At 37.6% G+C, this 20,768-nt stretch overlaps 1 protein-coding gene, 1 long non-coding RNA gene and 14 other non-coding genes across 16 annotated transcripts; 15 read left to right on the forward strand and 1 right to left on the reverse strand.

Moving 5' to 3' along the window:
* The first annotated feature begins 40 nt into the window (after window positions 1-40).
* On the forward strand, window positions 41-136 carry Trnal-uaa. Its single transcript is given in 2 exon segments — window positions 41-78; window positions 91-136. It is a non-coding gene; the product is annotated as a tRNA-Leu (tRNA).
* Window positions 137-539: 403 nt separating this feature from the next.
* On the forward strand, window positions 540-621 carry Trnal-aag. Its single transcript has one exon. It is a non-coding gene; the product is annotated as a tRNA-Leu (tRNA).
* Window positions 622-729: 108 nt separating this feature from the next.
* Trnal-caa lies at window positions 730-827 on the forward strand. The gene is given in 2 exon segments: window positions 730-767; window positions 782-827. It is a non-coding gene; the product is annotated as a tRNA-Leu (tRNA).
* A 629-nt stretch (window positions 828-1,456) lies between these two features.
* Trnal-aag lies at window positions 1,457-1,538 on the forward strand. The gene has a single exon. It is a non-coding gene; the product is annotated as a tRNA-Leu (tRNA).
* Window positions 1,539-1,647: 109 nt separating this feature from the next.
* Trnal-caa lies at window positions 1,648-1,745 on the forward strand. Its single transcript is given in 2 exon segments — window positions 1,648-1,685; window positions 1,700-1,745. It is a non-coding gene; the product is annotated as a tRNA-Leu (tRNA).
* A 124-nt stretch (window positions 1,746-1,869) lies between these two features.
* On the forward strand, window positions 1,870-1,965 carry Trnal-uaa. The gene is given in 2 exon segments: window positions 1,870-1,907; window positions 1,920-1,965. It is a non-coding gene; the product is annotated as a tRNA-Leu (tRNA).
* Window positions 1,966-2,782: 817 nt separating this feature from the next.
* Window positions 2,783-2,878, forward strand: Trnal-uaa. The gene is given in 2 exon segments: window positions 2,783-2,820; window positions 2,833-2,878. It is a non-coding gene; the product is annotated as a tRNA-Leu (tRNA).
* Window positions 2,879-3,278: 400 nt separating this feature from the next.
* On the forward strand, window positions 3,279-3,360 carry Trnal-aag. Its single transcript has one exon. It is a non-coding gene; the product is annotated as a tRNA-Leu (tRNA).
* Window positions 3,361-3,469: 109 nt separating this feature from the next.
* Window positions 3,470-3,564, forward strand: Trnal-caa. Its single transcript is given in 2 exon segments — window positions 3,470-3,507; window positions 3,519-3,564. It is a non-coding gene; the product is annotated as a tRNA-Leu (tRNA).
* A 123-nt stretch (window positions 3,565-3,687) lies between these two features.
* On the forward strand, window positions 3,688-3,783 carry Trnal-uaa. Its single transcript is given in 2 exon segments — window positions 3,688-3,725; window positions 3,738-3,783. It is a non-coding gene; the product is annotated as a tRNA-Leu (tRNA).
* Window positions 3,784-4,594: 811 nt separating this feature from the next.
* Trnal-uaa lies at window positions 4,595-4,690 on the forward strand. Its single transcript is given in 2 exon segments — window positions 4,595-4,632; window positions 4,645-4,690. It is a non-coding gene; the product is annotated as a tRNA-Leu (tRNA).
* A 403-nt stretch (window positions 4,691-5,093) lies between these two features.
* Trnal-aag lies at window positions 5,094-5,175 on the forward strand. The gene has a single exon. It is a non-coding gene; the product is annotated as a tRNA-Leu (tRNA).
* Window positions 5,176-6,948: 1,773 nt separating this feature from the next.
* Trnal-uaa lies at window positions 6,949-7,044 on the forward strand. The gene is given in 2 exon segments: window positions 6,949-6,986; window positions 6,999-7,044. It is a non-coding gene; the product is annotated as a tRNA-Leu (tRNA).
* A 389-nt stretch (window positions 7,045-7,433) lies between these two features.
* Trnal-aag lies at window positions 7,434-7,515 on the forward strand. The gene has a single exon. It is a non-coding gene; the product is annotated as a tRNA-Leu (tRNA).
* Window positions 7,516-10,123: 2,608 nt separating this feature from the next.
* On the reverse strand, window positions 10,124-11,171 carry LOC114542484. The gene is made up of 3 exons (XR_003689656.1): window positions 11,132-11,171; window positions 10,920-10,980; window positions 10,124-10,366 (listed from the first exon to the last, which is right to left on the reverse strand). It is a non-coding gene; the product is annotated as an uncharacterized LOC114542484 (long non-coding RNA).
* Window positions 11,172-17,061: 5,890 nt separating this feature from the next.
* On the forward strand, window positions 17,062-20,673 carry LOC114540337. The gene has a single exon (XM_028560552.1). It carries the CDS (start codon window positions 17,062-17,064, stop codon window positions 20,380-20,382), a length of 3,321 nt encoding a protein of 1,106 aa, XP_028416353.1. The 3' UTR covers window positions 20,383-20,673.
* Window positions 20,674-20,768: the final 95 nt, after the last annotated feature.

Consider the following 20,768-nt stretch of genomic DNA (forward strand, 5'->3'; position numbering starts at 1 on the left):
CGTGAAATAAAGCCATATTGGTTGGAAAACATTTTGAACAGTCAGGTTGGCCGAGCGGTCGAAGGCGCCAGACTTAAGATGGTGTATGAGTTCTGGTCCACAGTTGTGGGCGTGGGTTCGAATCCCACACCTGACAAATTTTGACATTTTGAAATAAAATTTTTGCGCTGGTCAAAAACTTCTCACAACTCCTAACCTGAAAAAGAGATTGAAACATTAAAAAAGTTATTAGCAATAAAAATAAACTAGACACAATATTTTATGGTTAATATCATGTTCCAATCCGGATTGGCATACTTTTGTACCATAAAGACAGATACTTAACCATATAACCGCAATACATTTTGCACAGGCAATGGTATTTGTTATGGGAAATAAGTCTTTGCAATATCTAAAGTGTGGCGGCAATACTTTGTAGATAGCGTGGCTGCATGGTCTACACTATTTACACGTTTATTTTATACTTGGGGAATAATGGAATAAACTTTGTTCAGTTATGTAGAATAATCATTCGCCAAAGAGTAAAACCCACAGGCTTAGGTAGCGTGGCCGAGTGGTCTAAGGCGCTGGTTTAAGGCACTAGTCATTTCGATGGCGTGGGTTCGAATCCCACCGCTGCCACTGTCGGGTCGTATGTATGTCACGAGGAAACAATTTTTTAGATATTGACATCAAGGAACAATTTTCATTTTTTTAAACCAGTAGGTTTTGTTCTTGTGGTAACTAGTCGTCAGGTTGGCCGAGCGGTCTAAGGCGCCAGACTCAAGAACGTCGGGAGGAATTCTGGTCCACAATGGTGGACGTGGGTTCGAATCCCAAACCTGACATTTTTTTCTGTATTACTAAATTAGTACTCCTATGCTGTTTTAAAATACTTTTGTGGAATTACTTCTGTCTTTTCCCGTCGATAACGTGCAATAAAGCCATATTGGTTCGAAAAGATTTTGAACAGTCAGGTTGGCCGAGCGGTCGAAGCCGAAGGCGCCAGACTTAAGATGGTGTATGAGTTCTGGTCCACAGATGTGGGCGTGGGTTCGAATCCCACACCTGACAAATTTTGACATTTTGAAATAAAATTTTTGGGCTGGTCAAAAACTTCTCACAACTCCTAACCTGAAAAAGAGATTGAAACATTAAAAAAGTTATTAGCAATAAAAATAAACTAGACACAATATTTTATGGTTGATATCATGTTCCAATCCGGATTGGCATACTTTTATACCATAAAGACAGATACTTAACCATATAACCGCAATACATTTTGCACAGGCAATGGTATTTGTTATGGGAAATAAGTCTTTGCAATATCTAAAGTGTGGCGGCAATACTTTGTAGATAGCGTGGCTGCATGGTCTACACTATTTACACGTTTATTTTATACTTGGGGAATAATGGAATAAACTTTGTTCAGTTATGTAGAATAATCATTCGTCAAAGAGTAAAACCCACAGGTTTAGGTAGCGTGGCCGAGTGGTCTAAGGCGCTGGTTTAAGGCACCAGTCATTTCGATGGCGTGGGTTCGAATCCCACCGCTGCCACTGTCGGGTCGTATGTATGTCACGAGGAAACAATTTCTTTAGATATTGACATCAAGGAACAATTTTCATTTTTTTAAACCAGTAGGTTTTGTTCTTGTGGTAACTAGTCGTCAGGTTGGCCGAGCGGTCTAAGGCGCCAGACTCAAGAACGTCGGGAGGAATTCTGGTCCACAATGGTGGACGTGGGTTCGAATCCCAAACCTGACATTTTTTTCTGTATTACTAAATTAGTACTCCTATGCTGTTTTAAAATACTTTTGTGGAATTACTTCTGTCTTTTCCCGTCGATAACGTGAAATAAAGCCATATTGGTTCGAAAAGATTTTGAACAGTCAGGTTGGCCGAGCGGTCGAAGGCGCCAGACTTAAGATGGTGTATGAGTTCTGGTCCACAGTTGTGGGCGTGGGTTCGAATCCCACACCTGACAAATTTTGACATTTTGAAATAAAATTTTTGCGCTGGTCAAAAACTTCTCACAACTCCTAACCTGAAAAAGAGATTGAAACATTAAAAAAGTTATTAGCAATAAAAATAAACTAGACACAATATTTTATGGTTAATATCATGTTCCAATCCGGATTGGCATACTTTTGTACCATAAAGACAGATACTTAACCATATAACCGCAATACATTTTGCACAGGCAATGGTATTTGTTATGGGAAATAAGTCTTTGCAATATCTAAAGTGTGGCGGCAATACTTTGTAGATAGCGTGGCTGCATGGTCTACACTATTTACACGTTTATTTTATACTTGGGGAATAATGGAATAAACTTTGTTCAGTTATGTAGCATAATCATTCGCCAAATAGTAAAACCCACATGCTTAGGTAGCGTGGCCGAGTGGTCTAAGGCGCTAGTTTAAGGCACCAGTCATTTCGATGGCGTGGGCTCGAATCCCACCGCTGCCACTCTCGGGTCGTATGTATGTCATGAGGAAACAATTTTTTTAGATATTGACATCACGGGACAATTTTCATTTTTTTAAACCAGTAGGTTTTGTTCTTGTGGTAACTAGTCGTCATGTTGAACGAGCGGTCTAAGGCGCAAGACTCAAGAACGTCGGGAGGAATTCTGGTCCACAATGGTGGGCGTAGGTTCGAATCCCACACCTGACATTTTTTTCTGTATTTCTTAATTTAGTACTCCTATATTAATTTAATATACTTTTGTGGAATTACTTCTGTCTTTTCCCGTCGATAACGTGCAATAAAGCCATATTGGTTGGAAAACATTTTGAACAGTCAGGTTGGCCGAGCGGTCGAAGGCGCCAGACTTAAGATGGTGTACGAGTTCTGGTCCACAGTTGTGGGCGTGGGTTCGAATCCCACACCTGACAAATTTGGACATGTTGAAATAAAATTTTTGGGCTGGTCAAAAACTTCTCACAACTCCTAACCTGAAAAAGAAATTGAAACATTAAAAAAGTTATTAGCAATAAAAATAAACTAGACACAATATTTTATGGTTGATATCATGTTCCAATCCGGATTGGCATACTTTTATACCATAAAGACAGATACTTAACCATATAACCGCAATACATTTTGCACAGGCAATGGTATTTGTTATGGGAAATAAGTCTTTGCAATATCTAAAGTGTGGCGGCAATACTTTGTAGATAGCGTGGCTGCATGGTCTACACTATTTACACGTTTATTTTATACTTGGGGAATAATGGAATAAACTTTGTTCAGTTATGTAGAATCATTCGTCAAAGAGTAAAACCCACAGGTTTAGGTAGCGTGGCCGAGTGGTCTAAGGCGCTGGTTTAAGGCACCAGTCATTTCGATGGCGTGGGTTCGAATCCCACCGCTGCCACTGTCGGGTCGTATGTATGTCACGAGGAAACAATTTCTTTAGATATTGACATCAAGGAACAATTTTCATTTTTTTAAACCAGTAGGTTTTGTTCTTGTGGTAACTAGTCGTCAGGTTGGCCGAGCGGTCTAAGGCGCCAGACTCAAGAACGTCGGGAATTCTGGTCCACAATGGTGGACGTGGGTTCGAATCCCAAACCTGACATTTTTTCTGTATTACTAAATTAGTACTCCTATGCTGTTTTAAAATACTTTTGTGGAATTACTTCTGTCTTTTCCCGTCGATAACGTGAAATAAAGCCATATTGGTTCGAAAAGATTTTGAACAGTCAGGTTGGCCGAGCGGTCGAAGGCGCCAGACTTAAGATGGTGTATGAGTTCTGGTCCACAGTTGTGGGCGTGGGTTCGAATCCCACACCTGACAAATTTTGACATTTTTGAAATAAAATTTTTGCGCTGGTCAAAAACTTCTCACAACTCCTAACCTGAAAAAGAGATTGAAACATTAAAAAAGTTATTAGCAATAAAAATAAACTAGACACAATATTTTATGGTTGATATCATGTTCCAATCCGGATTGGCATACTTTTGTACCATAAAGACAGATACTAACCATATAACCGCAATACATTTTGCACAGGCAATGGTATTGTTATGGGAATAAGTCTTTGCAATATCTAAAGTGTGGCGGCAATACTTTGTAGATAGCGTGGCTGCATGGTCTACAATTTACACGTTTATTTTATACTTGGGGAATAATGGAATAAACTTTGTTCGTTATGTAGCATAATCATTCGCCAAATAGTAAAACCCACATGCTTAGGTAGCGTGGCCGAGTGGTCTAAGGCGCTAGTTTAAGGCACCAGTCATTTCGATGGCGTGGGCTCGAATCCCACCGCTGCCACTCTCGGTCGTATGTATGTCATGAGGAAACAATTTTTTTAGATATTGACATCACGGGACAATTTTCATTTTTTTAAACCAGTAGGTTTTGTTCTTGTGGTAACTAGTCGTCATGTTGAACGAGCGGTCTAAGGCGCAAGACTCAAGAACGTCGGAGGAATTCTTGGTCCACAATGGTGGGCGTAGGTTCGAATCCCACACCTGACAATTTTTTCTGTATTTCTTAATTTAGTACTCCTATATTAATTTAATATACTTTTGTGGAATTACTTCTGTCTTTTCCCGTCGATAACGTGCAATAAAGCCATATTGGTTGGAAAACATTTTGAACAGTCAGGTTGGCCGAGCGGTCGAAGGCGCCAGACTTAAGATGGTGTACGAGTTCTGGTCCACAGTTGTGGGCGTGGGTTCGAATCCCACACCTGACAAATTTGGACATGTTGAAATAAAATTTTTGGGCTGGTCAAAAACTTCTCACAACTCCTAACCTGAAAAAGAAATTGAAACATTAAAAAAGTTATTAGCAATAAAAATAAACTAGACACAATATTTTATGGTTGATATCATGTTCCAATCCGGATTGGCATACTTTTATACCATAAAGACAGATACTTAACCATATAACCGCAATACATTTTGCACAGGCAATAGTATTTGTTATGGGAAATAAGTCTTTGCAATATCTAAAGTTTGGCGGCAATACTTTGTAGATAGCGTGACTGCGTTGCGTACACTATTTACACGTTTATTTTATACTTGGGGAATAATGGAATAAACTTTGTTCAGTTATGTAGAATAATCATTCGCCAAATAGTAAAACCCACAGGCTTAGGTAGCGTGGCCGAGTGGTCTAAGGCGCTGGTTTAAGGCACCAGTCATTTCGATGGCGTGGGTTCGAATCCCACCGCTGCCACTGTCGGGTCGTATGTATTTCATAAGGAAGCAATTTTTTTAGATATTGACATCAAGGGACAATTTTCATTTTTTTAAAGTGCTACTGCAACGAAATTTTCGACCGCTTTTTTAGTGGCTCAATTTAAAGTGCTCACTTTCCTGATTTCATTTCTGAAAACAGAATCAAAATTGGCTGTCTCAAAAGATTTTTATAGCTCTCCAAAGTCGCGATTTTTGCCACTTCCTGTGCGAACTTTTGCTCCGCCATATTGTGGTTTGTGACGTAGAAAAGAGTACCGATTCTTAGCATGGCGTAAAAATACTAGTGTTAAGTAGCCTCGTCGACGAAGAAGCTCTGTTTCTTACAGTCCCTACTAAGCCAGTATTCATCAAAATTATTAAATATCTATATACATATGTTCCTAACGAAAAGATGGATCGCCAAAGTCGAAGAAAATATTGAATTTTTTTCCGACTTTCTGCTTCATGGTTCGCGGTTCTTTGCGCGGCTAAGTCAATTTCAATGATTCGTATATGACTCTTTTTTAGCAAGATCCCTTAAATAAAAGAGTATTTAAAGAAGATTCTGTGCATACATTTGATGTCTGAAGAATCGTAGCACAAGTTGAAAGCTAACAGATATATAGGCAAAGGCTGATTTTATCATCAATGCGAAGATACTTCGCGCGCACATGCATTCATGATGAATTATAGTGATGTTGGCCTTGGTGTCTTAATGTGCACGGCCAGTGTCGTTTCTTGAGACATTGAAGTTCAATTTAAATCAGCAAGGATGGTGTTCCTTGAGTATTTATGTAGATAAACGGACCTGTGTTAGTGTTTCTTTAATATATTTCGATATGCGCTATTGCAAAACAGTGGCAATGTGGCATTTACAATAGTGCAGTATCATATTACTGTTTATGATTTGCGGGAATATATCGCATAGTGTGATACACCAATATTATCAGTAACAAGGACATCATATCATTGCCTTCGTCTTCGTTTATTGAAAGACTAAGCAGTTTTTTTAAGTTCTTCAAGATCGTCTTATGTAGGACTTTGTGGCATAAAGGACTTTGCGGCACAACATATACATGCTTATATATGGCATATATTACTACATTATATCCCTGTCAGACGGGCTAAGACTAATTTGAATTTTCTAACAAATCGGCGTATATTTTCAGACCCTTTACCAGACATTCCTTGAATATATGTTAGGTAACAGACTTAACTTCCATTTCAAAATGAAATGATTTGGTTCTCCGCGTCAAGCTCGAAAATTCGAAACAGACAACACACAAGCTATATATATTACCATAAGCTTCGAAACATCGGTAGTCGTTATGACGTCATATCAGCAAACATGGCGCGTATAAAAGTTTGCATTTGATACCGAGGTTTGAGGGCAAAATTAGTCAACTTCTACTTAACACACAAAAGTCATATATACATCAAATTGTTTCTAAATAACTGAATATTTGTTTAGGCTAATAAAAATGGGGTCGAAAATTTCGTTGCAGTAGCACTTTAAACCAGTAGGTTTTGTTCTTATGGTAACTAGTCGTCAGGTTGGCCGAGCGTTCTAAGGCGCCAGACTCAAGAACGTCGGGAGGAATTCTGGTCCACAATGGTGGACGTGGGTTCGAATCCCAAACATGACATTTTTTTTCTGTATTACTAAATTAGTACTCCTATATTGTTTTAAAATACATTTGTGGAATTACTTCTGTCTTTTCCCGTCGATAACGTGCAATAAAGCCATATTGGTTCGAAAAGATTTTGAACAGTCAGGTTGGCCGAGCGGTCGAAGGCGCCAGACTTAAGATGGTGTATGAGTTCTGGTCCACAGTTGTGGGCGTGGGTTCGAATCCCACACCTGACAAATTTGGACATTTTGAAATAAAATTTTTGGGCTGGTCAAAAACTTCTCACAACTTCTAACCTGAAAAAGAGATTGAAACATTAAAAAAGTTATTAGCAATAAAAATAAACTAGACACAATATTTTATGGTTGATATCATGTTCCAATCCGGATTCATAAAGGCAGATACTTAACCATATAACTGCAATACATTTTGCATAGGCAATAGTACTTGTTATGCGAAATAAGCCTTTGGAATATCTAAAGTTTTGGCGGCAATTCTTTGTAGATAGCGTGGCTGCGTGGTCTACACTATTTACACGTTTATTTTATACTTGGGGAATTATGGAATAAACTTTATTCAGTTATATAGAATAATCATTCGCCAAATAGTAACACTTACAGGCTTAGGTAGCGTGGCCGAGTGGTCTAAGGCGCTGGTTTAAGGCACCAGTCATTTCGATGGCGTGGGTTCGAATCCCACCGCTACCACTGTCGGGTCGTATGTATGTAATGAGGAAACAATTTTTTTAGATATTGTTATCTAGGGACAATTTTCGTTTTTTTAAACCAGTAGGTTTTGTTCTTGTGGTAACTAGTCGTCAGGTTGGCCGAGCGGTCTAAGGCGCCAGACCCAAGAACGTCGGGAGGAATTGTGGTCCACAATGGTGGGCGTGGGTTCGAATCCCACACCTGACTTTTTTTCTGTATTAATATTATATCAAATGAAACAGAATCGCGCGTTGGGAATGGGAATTGGAAAATTATTTATCACGGAAGATGCGTCAAGACAAACAGCCAATTCAAATACGACTAAATGAAATAGAAGTGAAATGTGCAGATAATTTGTGTTGGTGGCTGATCCTTCTCTTTGTCCGTTTTTTGGCACAGAAGAACTAGAAGACGAACTACCTTTCGCTTGCTCAAGTTCGTCAAAACGGAGGATCCGTCGGTATAAATTGGACCAATTGTGAAAACTCAACCGCAGCGGATTCCTTCACCGGTCACAATAGAAAATAATTAAGCGATTTCTTTGGAAAGTTATTAGAGACCTTAAGATCGACTACGGGATTTGATGACGGCGACGGTATTCGGAGCCCGAGGCCCGGGTCGAGACTACCGTTCTCACACCAAATTTGAAGCCTTAAGAATTTTTAAAAACAAAGACGGGAAAAGTCGAATGGCATCTTTTAAACACACTCGAGAAATTCTGCTGGAAAGTTTCGATGATGGTACTATCGATGAAGAGGAATTTCTACTTCTTAATGAACTGCACTTCTCGAAAAACCCAGAGTTTCCATATAAACATATCGGCGAGTTTGATTTTCATGAGATGGATGATTTTGAATGTATGGCCGAGTTTCGATGCAGGAAAAGTGATATAGAAATGCTTGCCGAATTATTAAATCTACCTCAAAAATTTGTCTGCCCACAGGGATCAGTATGCAGTGGCATTGGGGGCTTGTGTATCTGCCTAAAACGACTGACATATCCATGTCGCTATTCTGATCTTATACACCGATTTGGAAAACCTACTCCTGTATTGAGCATGATTCATAACGAAGTGGTTGATTTTATCTACAAGGAGCATGGGCTTTTGGTTACAAGATGGAACCATTCCCTTCTCAGTTCCAGAAACCTCCAAATATATGCCCAAACAATCCATCATAAAGGGGCAGCTTTAGAAAACTGCTTTGGGTTCGTAGATGGAGCCGTGAAACCCATCTGCCGCCCCAAAAAGCTCCAGAGATCAGCTTTTAATGGGCACAAACGAACTCACGCCATTAAGTTTCAATCAGTTTCTTTGCCAAATGGATTAATTGCTCATTTGTATGGACCTGTAGGTAGGTAATAGGTTTAAATTTTGGTTACTTCTGTTTTGAACATTTTCTCTCGACTGTTATAGTAAGCTACATGTATTAATTAGTGGAAGTTTTTGCACACGTTTTACTGGAGGTGCACCCCAAAACATTGAAAGGTAAGCAGTTTACCCCCCCCCCCAACACACACACTTTTTCTAAAATTCAGGACTGGATCAACCAAATACATTATGCATGTATATACTCTTAATGCTTTTCTTTTCAAAATGATTTTAGAGGGAAAGAGAGAAAAACCATGATGCCTCCATGCTTGCTCAGTCAGGGCTTCTTGCAGACCTTGAAAGATTTGCATTCTCAGAGGCTGGCCAACCAATGTGCATCTATGGAGACCCAGCCTATCCCCTACGTGTTCACCTCCAAGCCCCTTTCCGGAATGCAGTGGTAACAGCCGACATGGAAAGATTTAATAAATCCATGAGCTCAGTAAGGGTGTCAGTAGAATGGTTATTTGGAGACATAATCAACAGATTCAAATTTATGGATTTTAAGAAAAATTTGAAAGTGGCCCTCAGTCCTGTTGGAAAAGCTTACATTACAAGTGCAATTCTTAGTAATGCATTATCATGCATGTATGGTAACACAACATCAACATTCTTTGGTCTTGAACCTCCAAATCTACAAGAATACTTACATCCCCAAAATCATTAATTAAAGAAAATTGCATGAACAAATTAACATCTTTAATATAACTTGTGTTTACATGCAATATCTGAAGTGTAAATAGTGTGCAGCAAAGCCAAGAAATATTAAAACAAAATTATGAGTGTTCATCATTAAAACGACAAATCAATATATTCTTAATAAACATCAACGTGTTATTCAGAAAGTCATTTTGATCCAAGTTTTGAAATAACAGCCATCACAATTTGATTTTGCTACTGCTGTTGTTGCATAATCATAGCTTGGAATTGTTGCTGCTGTTGCAACATCATTTTCATGAACTCATCATGCTTTTCTCTTTCCTCGTTTTGTCTTCGTTTTTCCAATTCCTTGTCCTCCATTCTAAACTTAACCATAAGCTCATTTTTTCCCCTTAAATACTGTATGGTCTCACTGCCATTAGACCTCTTTTTTTTACTGTTTTTCTGAACGTCACCTTCATTTTCTTTTCGTCTTTTAGTTTCTCCCAGTTTTTCCATAGCCTTCACACGTATATCATTAGCACTCCCTTTATCTTCATCTGCCTTCCGTTTGTTTTCCTCATTATACAATCTTTTTCTTTCTGCAGAGTCATCTTCAATCTGAATCAGCTCTTCAACCATGCCCTCAACTTCAGACATATTGGTGTCTATTCCAGATGCTCTTTCCTCGCTGCTTAACTTTCTTCGAAGCTTACTTGAAAGAAGGTTGTATCTCTCTCGAACTGCACGTTGATCCAAGTCATTTTTAAACTTTGGTACTTTGATATGTGAAAGGTTTGTCGCTATCTCCAACCACACTTGACCACGCTGAGTTGAACTCTTCTTAAATTGAAAAGAATTTTTTACCAAAATTTCTGCACAATAAAATGTCATGGTAATCAGTCCAGACCATAGCACTAAATTAATGAAAAAAAAAAAGATTTTGTACACATTACTTCTTCTAACACAGTCTCCAAAGAACCCTTGGCTGCACTAATTTTGCTTGTAAGCAATTTTTTTGAAAAGCTCTATGCAATAATCTGTTGATGTTATAATCACTTTACATTGATCAGTGAAACACAATGTGGGACAAATCATTCATTTGCTATAAATAAGTGACCACTATAAATATGTGAAACTATAGCTTAGAAGTTTAAGGTAAACAACAAGATAATCAGAAAGGCTAAAACTCCTCTTTTAAATGGTACATATCTGACTATTCACTAAATAGCCTTATTTGTTTACATCTCAATCTGCATTGAATAAGCCTGCACTATTACAAAATCTGTGATTTTGACAAATGCAATCAATAGTAAATAAGGTAAACATTTCCTTGTGTATTTAAAAATCATTTGTTTTCCTTATCTTAAAAATTAAAGAAATTTTAATCACTTACTGAGTCTTCCTGCGTGAAGGTTTATCCTTCTCAACTGATTCCATAGCCATTTTAGAAACACCTATTTTAAAAATGAAAAGTCGGTCAATTTCCTTTGTATAAACGAGTATATATTTTATGCCATCATTAAATAAGCATTATTTTATCCATTCAAAAAGGTTATATTTGAATGTCTAACAGAATAAAGTAGAAAATATCATAAAAAAACTCACGTTTTCTAGAAGACGGCAAACCAGCTACCCAGACGTATTCTACGACACAGCACGGGAGGTAACGCATGCGTACAAAAGCAATTATTAAAAAAACACTTCCGGTTTCCCGCATTCTCTGTTCCCGTCGTCGATCTTAAGGTCTCTATTGTTAAATCGTACGGTACGTAAACGTGAATATATAAATAATATAATACATAAAACCCCACCCGGCCCCTAAATAACTGGTTCAGCTACAGTCCTAATATTAATTAAACGCAAAATTGCCGGGTTAATTTTTTTACTATTTGTCAAATTATAGGCGAGAACTGCAAGGCTTTAATTATTCAATGCGTTATTAGTGATACCTTTGATGTTTGTGATAATTCGGGATATGTTCTTGGTGTATAGCAGCAAATCTAATTAGTTTTCCAATGGTAACATCTCCCGGATTTGATAGGAATAAGAGCATTTTGTTATTTGTTATTTTCGATTTTGAATGAAAATATTAAGTCAAAACCGTACTCTCGACTTTTAATTTGTGTTGTAGAAATGTCTAAGGAGACGAGATTCTATATTTTGTAGTTGAGTTACTTTTACTAATGCCTCTTACTCTTTTCAAATTTGCAGTGAAAACTGTATTAGGACCATTCATCTCGTGTTTAGGCTTATAAATCGTGATATATTTCAGTGAGAGGGGTGAGAGGGTGCATAGGTTAGAAACTAATTAACTCGCATTGCGCAATGCGCAAGCGAGTTCTAAAAATGGGAAGCGTTCTTAATATTTTTATGGTCGAGAATTTCGCGACCAGCAAGGTGCGATAAGGTGCGCTGACCTGCAAGCCACGAGCAACGCAGGCGTGGTTGCTAAGTTAACGTGCATGTGCACGCACAAATTTATTTTGGGATCACTTTCGATGGGAGCTTTGTAACCGTGCCTGTTTGAGTTATTTTCTACATTGCATGAGCACTATAAATATACCTAAACTACGCTATGCTTCAGCGCTTCAGCAACGACTTGTTAGTCGAGAGGTCGTACTGCGTGCGAAATATCCCGGTTCAAATCTTGGTAAAGCACCATTAAGCACCACTACAATACCATTTGATTAGTTTCAGGGTTTATGTGTGGGGCAGGTTTTTATTTTTTATTTAAGTTTCAGAATTTAAGCACTATATATTTAAACTCCGAACGCAGAATTTAAGCTCCCAGCGAAAGTGATCCCAAAATAAAATTGTGCCTGGCCGCCATCTTGAATCAGGCCTGGTTTCATGGCAAATTCGAAAAAGTGAGCCCAAAATATTATTCTGCAACCCGAACGCCTTTGCCGTACAATGACGTATTTGGTGTCTACGGGGAATCAATTTCAGCAATCATTCGAAACGTTTTCGTCAAAAGTTTAAGAATCCGGGATTATAAAATTCTAAGGACATCCTCGTTGTCTAAATTAAAGCATTTTTATTCAAAATCAAGGTTTGTATTTGTATATTGTTGGCAATATTAATTGTGCTCAATATTTTCGTTTCGTTTCATTTGCCGTAGTTGTAGACTACGCACGCAGCTAACTTCGATTTTATCCGCAAGTATTTTATCAAATCAAGTAGAAATTGTATTATCTTAAAGCGAAAGCACTTATTTATTTGTATAAGTTTAGTTCATTTCAAAATCTTTCCTATATAAAGCCAAGATATCTTTTGCCGATCGTGTGCTTTTTAAATTGAATTTTAGAGAAGATTAAATACGCAAAGCCTTCCAGAAATCTTGCCTGAAAACCTACAAATATTTATAGCTTACTTTGTAATCAATATTTTCATCTATTTTGCTTGAAATACAGTCGTTTGGGCGATTTGTAGTGGTATTTTCAACAAACGAGTTTACAAATGGAAAATCCGAAAATTTGCATACAATTATCACCATATTGGCGGAAAGAATCGGAAAAATTTCGCTCCATAAAGGCCGAATATATGACTTATTCCTGATTAAAAATTGTCAGTTAAGATAACTAAAGCATTTAGAGTTATATATATAACGGTTAAAATACGACAGGATAAAAAATAACGAAGAAAATAACGAAATTCCAAAGGCGAGTTATATTTCAGGGTGTCATCACTTTGTAATTTGATATGAAATTGACAGCTGCTTGCGTTGTCAGGTTAACAGAAATATTTATTAATTTCCGCATTATAACAGAAGCGATTGGTTATGGTACTTTTTCCAGGCTATATTTTGGTGGTATTTTTGTGTTTTTTGCCCGCGCATTCGCAGAGTTATTGGAATTTAAAAAAAGTCGGACTCTAAGGTATGAGAATGGACACCGGATGGGAATGAGTCGGGATCATTCACATAACTCAGTTGCCAACACTCAATATTTACAACTGATCAACATTTATTAATCCATCGGTATTTATGAATTCATGGTACATGAATAAACAGTACGTTAACGTATACATAATAGGGACTAGGGACCATAAATTAAGTCTGTTGGCGTTGTTAACCGCTGTTAACCGCTAACAAACTCCTTTTGTTTAAATTTCGCACAATCGTAAACTTTCTACACCCACTTATGACTGATTTTACTATATCAAAACAGGCGCCCGGTAGGCGTTAATTAACTCGGGGTCAATAAATGGCTGAGCCATATTTGCTGCGAGCGAAGCGAGCAGCCCTATATTCTTGACCGGCATCTCGATTTCAGCGATTTTTGTTTGTCAGGATGATTTTTTGAGCACACGTACCATAGACACATAGAACGGCGGTTTCATCCTATGCAAATGCGTGATACTTCATATTCGCACTTACGTAACTTATGTGCGATCTCAACTCGGGGAGAATTCTCTTCTTCAGCATAACCGCGATAAAATATTGCATACGTTCATCATAATATAAACAAGTTTAAGTTTTTTGACACGCAATATTGCCATTACTATCCTGAAGACTACCCAAGAAATGGTTGGGGAAGGAAAAGGTACTACGTGTATTTACTCGCAGCAGTTTCACTTACAATTTGTAATTCTAGTATAATTCCTAGAGGACTCGGTATTGTTTTTGGCGTATATTTTCTCCGCACTACATCTAAAAAGTCTATTTTTCCCTGTTCAACAAGTTAAATGGAGCAGTGGTTTCTCGCTCTACTTATGATGCTGTGAATGGCGCAATTCACCTATCGGGTGAATAATTTCTACCTCTGGTAAACCGGTTTTCATATTCGCTTTTGGCCTTGCTATGGACAACTAACAAAGCGTCTGTGGCAGTAATTCCTTTGAAATTAATGTTAAAAACGGCAAATATGCTTCACACATTTTGATCAATGGTACATGACTTAGTTACGCTTTGAAAAACTATATTTTATAAAAAAGGATCAATAACAGATCCCTTGAGCATTGGCTATGTTTTGGCTATGTTTTTTTTATTAGAAAACGTGTAATGAATAGAACCCATATGGGATTTGAAAATGTTAGCACTGAGGCTTTTCGTATTTAATGCCGATTCATGAGTATTTTCAGTCAAACAATTAAGACGAATCAATATTCAATTCTCCCAGGGAATCTACAAGCCTCTCTATAGATCTTTTTTCGTCTATTTTAGATGAATTTAAAACATGATGACTGACTGAGTGTTGATACAAAATATTTCACTGTCAGCTTACAACAGTGGTTGTTAAAGTCTTGTATGTTATCTTGTTTGCCTTGTCAAATGCAAAGTCAATAATAACCATGGCTTAATACACTTTTTGGCATCTTGCACCTTGCTAATCAAGCTACAAGCTTGATTAATTGATTTAAACTTGTTAATTTGCAAAAATTTTTGCTCCCCTCTGGCTCTGTCCTCTGGGTGTGATCTCTCTTTTTTAGGTTTAAGATGCTATGGAATTTGGGGATGGCTTTTTTGCAAATTAGTGGAATATTAAACTGTTAATTTTACCATGTTGACTTTGTTAGCATAGTTACAATAGTTATTTAAATGAAAAAAAAAATTCTACAGTCAGCGAAAATAAATAAATCTAATCGTATAAAAATCCTTCGTCCACAATTTTTTTACGTTTTAATATTTATTTTTCTGGCATTGGCAAAACAGCGTCCACGATTGTATATACCTGAGAGAAACGCCTTATTGCAACGCTTTGTAGCACAAAAATAAATCGAAAAATACAAAACAACAAGGTTTCACAGCAAAAACAAAAATATTCATACAAAACCGTGGGAAATATTTTTGTTAGATAAACCAGGGGGGAGCTCTTGTAGCAGGCTCATATTTGAGCCTGGTCAGTGGTAATTACCATAAGCAAAGGGACAGAAGGCGAAGTTCGCCATTGCGATCATTTACTGAAATTCGAGGAGCAAGTCCTCTGGGAATTATTATAGAACTCAGTGCAATAAATACACTGCATTAGTTATTTTGATACACTGTAAATTCGCGATTGTCCGCACGGAAGACTAGAAACCTAGAATCGGATACCACAAATAACCCGAGTAATTAAAAGACATTGCGGATGTATTTAGCGAAACCTTAACTCTAACTCACTGCGTTCAAACGAAAGTAAATCATTTTGCCACTTAATGACAATTAAGAAAATAGCACAAAAACGACATGGGAGTATCGGAAGCAACCAACATTTTATTGCGTTGATTAACAATGATAGTTTTGTATACGTAACATTTCGGTTATAACAGGCATTATAATCCTAAATTCCTCCACACACTTATGGCCCTGTTACACGGTGCAATTTTTCTTGCAACTTGCAATGCAATTCTACCTTTGAGAGATGTAAGTTTGACAACTACGGCAACTGCATGTACGTTTCTTATACACTCACATTTTGAATACTCAGCATTAATTTACATCTCTTAGGATTGCATTGCAAGTTGCAGGAAAAATTGCACCGTGTAACATGGCCTTTAGTAACAAGTTTAACAACAAGTCCTTTGCTATATAATTATATATATCCGTTTCCCAACGCAATTTCCATGGATATGGCCCGTGGAGCTTTATCAGTCTCTCTGCAGATATGACTGTTTTGGATTCGTTGTTGACCCGGCACTGGCACTGACGTTATTCCACCTGAACGTAAGCTGTGTAGTCCGTAGATTGATGGATCATAATTACCTAATTGTTTCTTTAAATATTTCTCGGCACCTGGTGTATAAAACCTTTCATTTTGTAAAGTAAGATACTGGCATTGTGTTCTCGCGCATGCAGTTGTCTGAACAACGGTGAACAACGGTGAACAACGGATACCTTTCTAAAATGGAGACTGGACAGTGTTTAGTACGGGCAGTAGCGTAGCCAGCATGACGATTTGTCCCGCTATGTTAATTTTTTGGTGTTCATTGACTGTGAAAACAATAAATTTCTAAATACATGAATAATTATAATAACATGATATTTACATAGCGGGACAAAATCGTCAGGCTGGCTAAATTATAAAAGGTAAATACACTGCATAGTTTAACAGAGCCAAATTGCCATGCACTTCGTACAAAATATAGTGATAACCCATAACATTGAATGAAGTTAACGTCACCTGTTAACATGTAACTAATAAAATTTATTGCTTCAGGAAACCATCAAAACAGTACAAAATCTTCAATTACTGAACGTCAATATTTATGCTCAGGACTCCAAAAGCTTTGATTTCTGTTGTGGCTTTCAAAAATGGTTTTTCGTGATCACTTTCTTTGAATCCGTTATTATAATATTTTCACATTGCCCATAGCCGCAATTCCTCATACCATTTTTCATTATTGTTAGAAACAACAAGCTGGCTAAATATTTGTCTATGTATTCTAGTTTTGAGTAGAACCAAACAATAATGAAATACGCAGTTCTCCATGCAGATTCACCCGTCGTTTTTAAGCTAGCGGAATGTGTTTTTTTCACATGCTATAGAGCTAGGGTTTCGTAACAGACAGCTTCTTGTTTCATTTCTAAATATTGCTATGAATTCGTAGGAAGAAGAATGTCGGGAATACCGTGGGAAAGCGAAGCAAGCCAAAACTTCATTATAGCAGAATATATTGTCACAAATGCCGTTAGACAAGAATTGAGGAATTTCTTTATCAAGAAATGGAACAAACGTTACCAGGCTTCTCTTGGGGCATGGGATGACACCAACGTGAGCGGCAGTCAGTTGTTTAATCTGGAGAAAACACGAGCAAGGCCAAATAAGACGACGCTCCAGTCCAAATTTCAAAATGGAAATTCAATTGAGTGGGATTGCACTGTACTTTTTGATGCAATTCTTTATTCCAACTCCATTGGTACTGATCTTACAACAACGGAAAAGACAGAAATCGATAATCTAAGAGAGCTACGAAATAAATTAGCTGATGACTTCCCTGAAAAGAAGATGAAAGAAACTGACTTTCAAGCCATGACAACAGAAGCTGAAAATGCTTTGACTGCATTAGGATTGTCAACCAATGAAGTCATTCGAATAAAGAACCATTTTGCGTCCTTTGAGGTTCTGCCTCCAAAGACAACTCATGACGTAGTTTCTCGTTCTGACCTGATATACGAAATGAAACATGATCTTGAACGATTGCGCAGCGATAATGATGGTAAACTTACATATTTCTACATCTCTGGGAATCCAGGAAGTGGAAAATCTCAACTCTCCAGACAAGTTTGTGAAGATATATTCGAAGATGTTAATGCAATGTTTGTGATGACAATCAACGGAAAAGATTTAGATTCACTATTTTCTTCCTATGAAGAATTTGGTAGGAAGTTAAATTGTATCGAGAGTGCTATACAAAGTGTTTCAAGTTCGTCTAAAACAATAGAAGAAAAAATCAAAGATTTAAGATCACAAATATGTTGCAAAATTAAGAATTGGAAGAAGTGGTGGATCATCGTAGACAATGTGGAAAACGTAGATCTTATATCTCCACTACTTCCTCAGAGAGGAGACAAAGGTTGGAATAACGGCCAAATTATTTTAACAACACAAAAAACAGACGCTGTACCTGAAGACAGTTTGTCAACTAAGCATGTTTCACTTAATCTCGGTATGAATGAGCAAGAATGTCGCGAGCTGCTTTTCCTGATATCTGGTATTGAAGTAAATGATCCATTACTAGATGAGGTGGCAGAGAGGTTAGATCGTCAACCTCTGACCATGGCTGCGGCAGCTGTGTATATGAGACAAGTCATCAAGAGTAACCCAAATTTTTCGTGGCGAGAATATTTGGAAAAGCTTGAGAAAGGTAAAAGAGGATTAACGGAAGAACGTCTTCGGCAGATGAACTCATCAGCATATTCCTCGACCATGTCCACAGCAGTGCTTTTAGCTGTTGCAAAATGTGCAGAAAATAACACATTTCTTAAACACGCATTCAACCTTTTTTCTTTGATATCGTTTGAAGCATTCCCACTTGATCTTGTTGTAAAATATATTCAGCAGCAAGAAAATGAGCTTGATGCTGAGGATATAATTTCTTCACTAAAACTCTGCTCATTGTTTGTACATGTTGTTAATGGCGATTATATCCGCCTACATCGTGTTGTTCATGAAGCGGTCAAAACATTTTTTTATTTGACGAAAACTAAGAATGATAATAATTCAAAAAATTTAATTTACACCGCTAAAACATTGAATTACTATAGCGACAGAGAAGATAAAATCAAAATGATTCCGCATTTGAAAGCATTTCACGAAAGTATTAATCATAGCACGCTTTTTCCCGATGAAGCGCTATATGAAATAAGCTTGAAATTTGAAAAAGGAAAAATTTGTCAAGTATATGAGTTTTTTGGGAATATCCTTTTTCACTTCTCTGAGTTCGAGCTGTCAATGCAATTTCATCACCTGACGCTGAAAATTCGTTTGGAACAATTAGGGCCGAATCATACTGATGTTGCAACTTCATACAGCAAATTGGGTGCTGTGTGTTATAAGAAAGGTGATCTGGAACATGCTGATGATTATTATCAACGGGCACTGAAAATTCCTTTAGAACGATCAGACCCGAACTATACCGACGTTGCTACTTCATACAGCAAATTGGGTGCTGTGTGTTATAAGAAAGGTGATCTGGAACACGCTAATGATTATTATCAACGAGCGGTGAAAATTAGCTTAGAACGATTAGGACCGAATCATGCTGACGTTGGCGAATCATTCAGCAGATTGGGTGATATTTGCCGTAAGAAAGGTGATCTGGAACATGCTAATGATTATTATCAGCTGGCGCTAAAAATTCGTTTAGAACGATTAGGGCCGAACCATACTGACGTTGCAACTTCATGCATCAACATTGGTGATCTTTGCCGTAAGAAAGGTGATCTGGAACACGCGAATGATTATTATCAACGGGCGCTGGTAATTCGTTTAGAACGATTAGGACCGCATCATGCTGACGTTGCCGATTTATTCAGGAGATTAGGTGATGTTTGCCGTAAGAAAGGTGATCTGGAACATGCTAATGTTTATTATCAACGGGCACTGAATATTCGTTTAGATGGATCAGGACCGAACCATACTGACGTTGCCGATTTATACAGCAAATTGGGTGCTGTGTGTTATAAGAAAGGTGATCTGGAACATGCTGATGAATATTATCAATGGGCACTGAAAATTCGTTTAGAAGCATTGGGGCCGAACCACACTGATGTTGCTACTTTACACAGCAAATTGGGTGCTGTGTGTTATAAGAAAGGTGATCTGGAACATGCTAATGATTATTATCAACGGGCACTGAAAATTCGTTTACAAGGATTAGGGCCGAACCATAGTGATGTTGCTACTTCATACAGCAAATTGGGTGCTGTGTGTTATAAGAAAGGTGATCTGGAACATGCTAATGAATATTATAAACGGGCACTGAAAATTCGTTTAGAGGGATTAGGGCCGAACCATACTGATGTTGCTACTTCATACAGCAAATTGGGTGCTTTGTGTTATAAGAAAGGTGATCTTGAACACGCTAATGATTATTATCAACTGGCGCTGAAAATTCGCTTAGAACGATTAGGACCGAATCATGCTTACGTTGGCGAGTCATTCAGCAGATTGGGTGATATTTGCCGTAAGAAAGGTGATCTGGAACATGCTAATGATTATTATCAACGGGCGCTGGTAATTCGTTTAAAACGATTAGGACTGAATCATGCTGATGTTGCCGATTCATACTGCAGATTGGGTGATGTTTGCCGTAAGAATGGTGATCTGGAACAGGCTATTGAATATTATCAACAGGCGTCGGGAATTCAATTAGAACTATTGGGGCAGAATCATACTGATGTTGCTATTTCATGCAACAACCTGAGTTTGCTGTAAAAGGGTAATCTGAAACATGCTGATCATTACTATCAACTAACGTTGGAAAGTCATTTAGAACGATTAAGGCGGAACCACACTGACGTTGCTACTTTTTAGAAAACCTTTGTGATGTCTATTGCAAAAAAATGATCTGCAAAATGCTTATAATTGTCATCAAGGCGCGCTTTTTCGAATTAGTTTTATCCAGGCTTTTCAGCTGTTTTGGAAACAAACAGCTAATTAACACCTTATTCATTTATTTTCTATTTTACGTATAAGTTTGCCTAAGTAGATCGTTTTTCTTATGAATTGTCTTGAATTAACGCATGAACTTAGTTAATCTCTATTGTATTTCAATTTAGGTGGCGATGATCGACGTATATAACTTAGACAACTTTCCATGT

This window comes from Dendronephthya gigantea, unplaced genomic scaffold, assembly GCF_004324835.1.
Source record: "Dendronephthya gigantea isolate DGI-Jeju-01 unplaced genomic scaffold, DenGig_1.0 000003F, whole genome shotgun sequence".
Classification (NCBI taxonomy): Eukaryota; Metazoa; Cnidaria; class Anthozoa; order Malacalcyonacea; family Nephtheidae; genus Dendronephthya; species Dendronephthya gigantea.

Excerpts from the sequence above, each read along its gene's own strand:
- LOC114540337 (XM_028560552.1), top strand. The coding sequence starts at position 17,062 with ATGTCGGGAATACCGTGGGAAAGCGAAGCAAGCCAAAACTTCATTATA.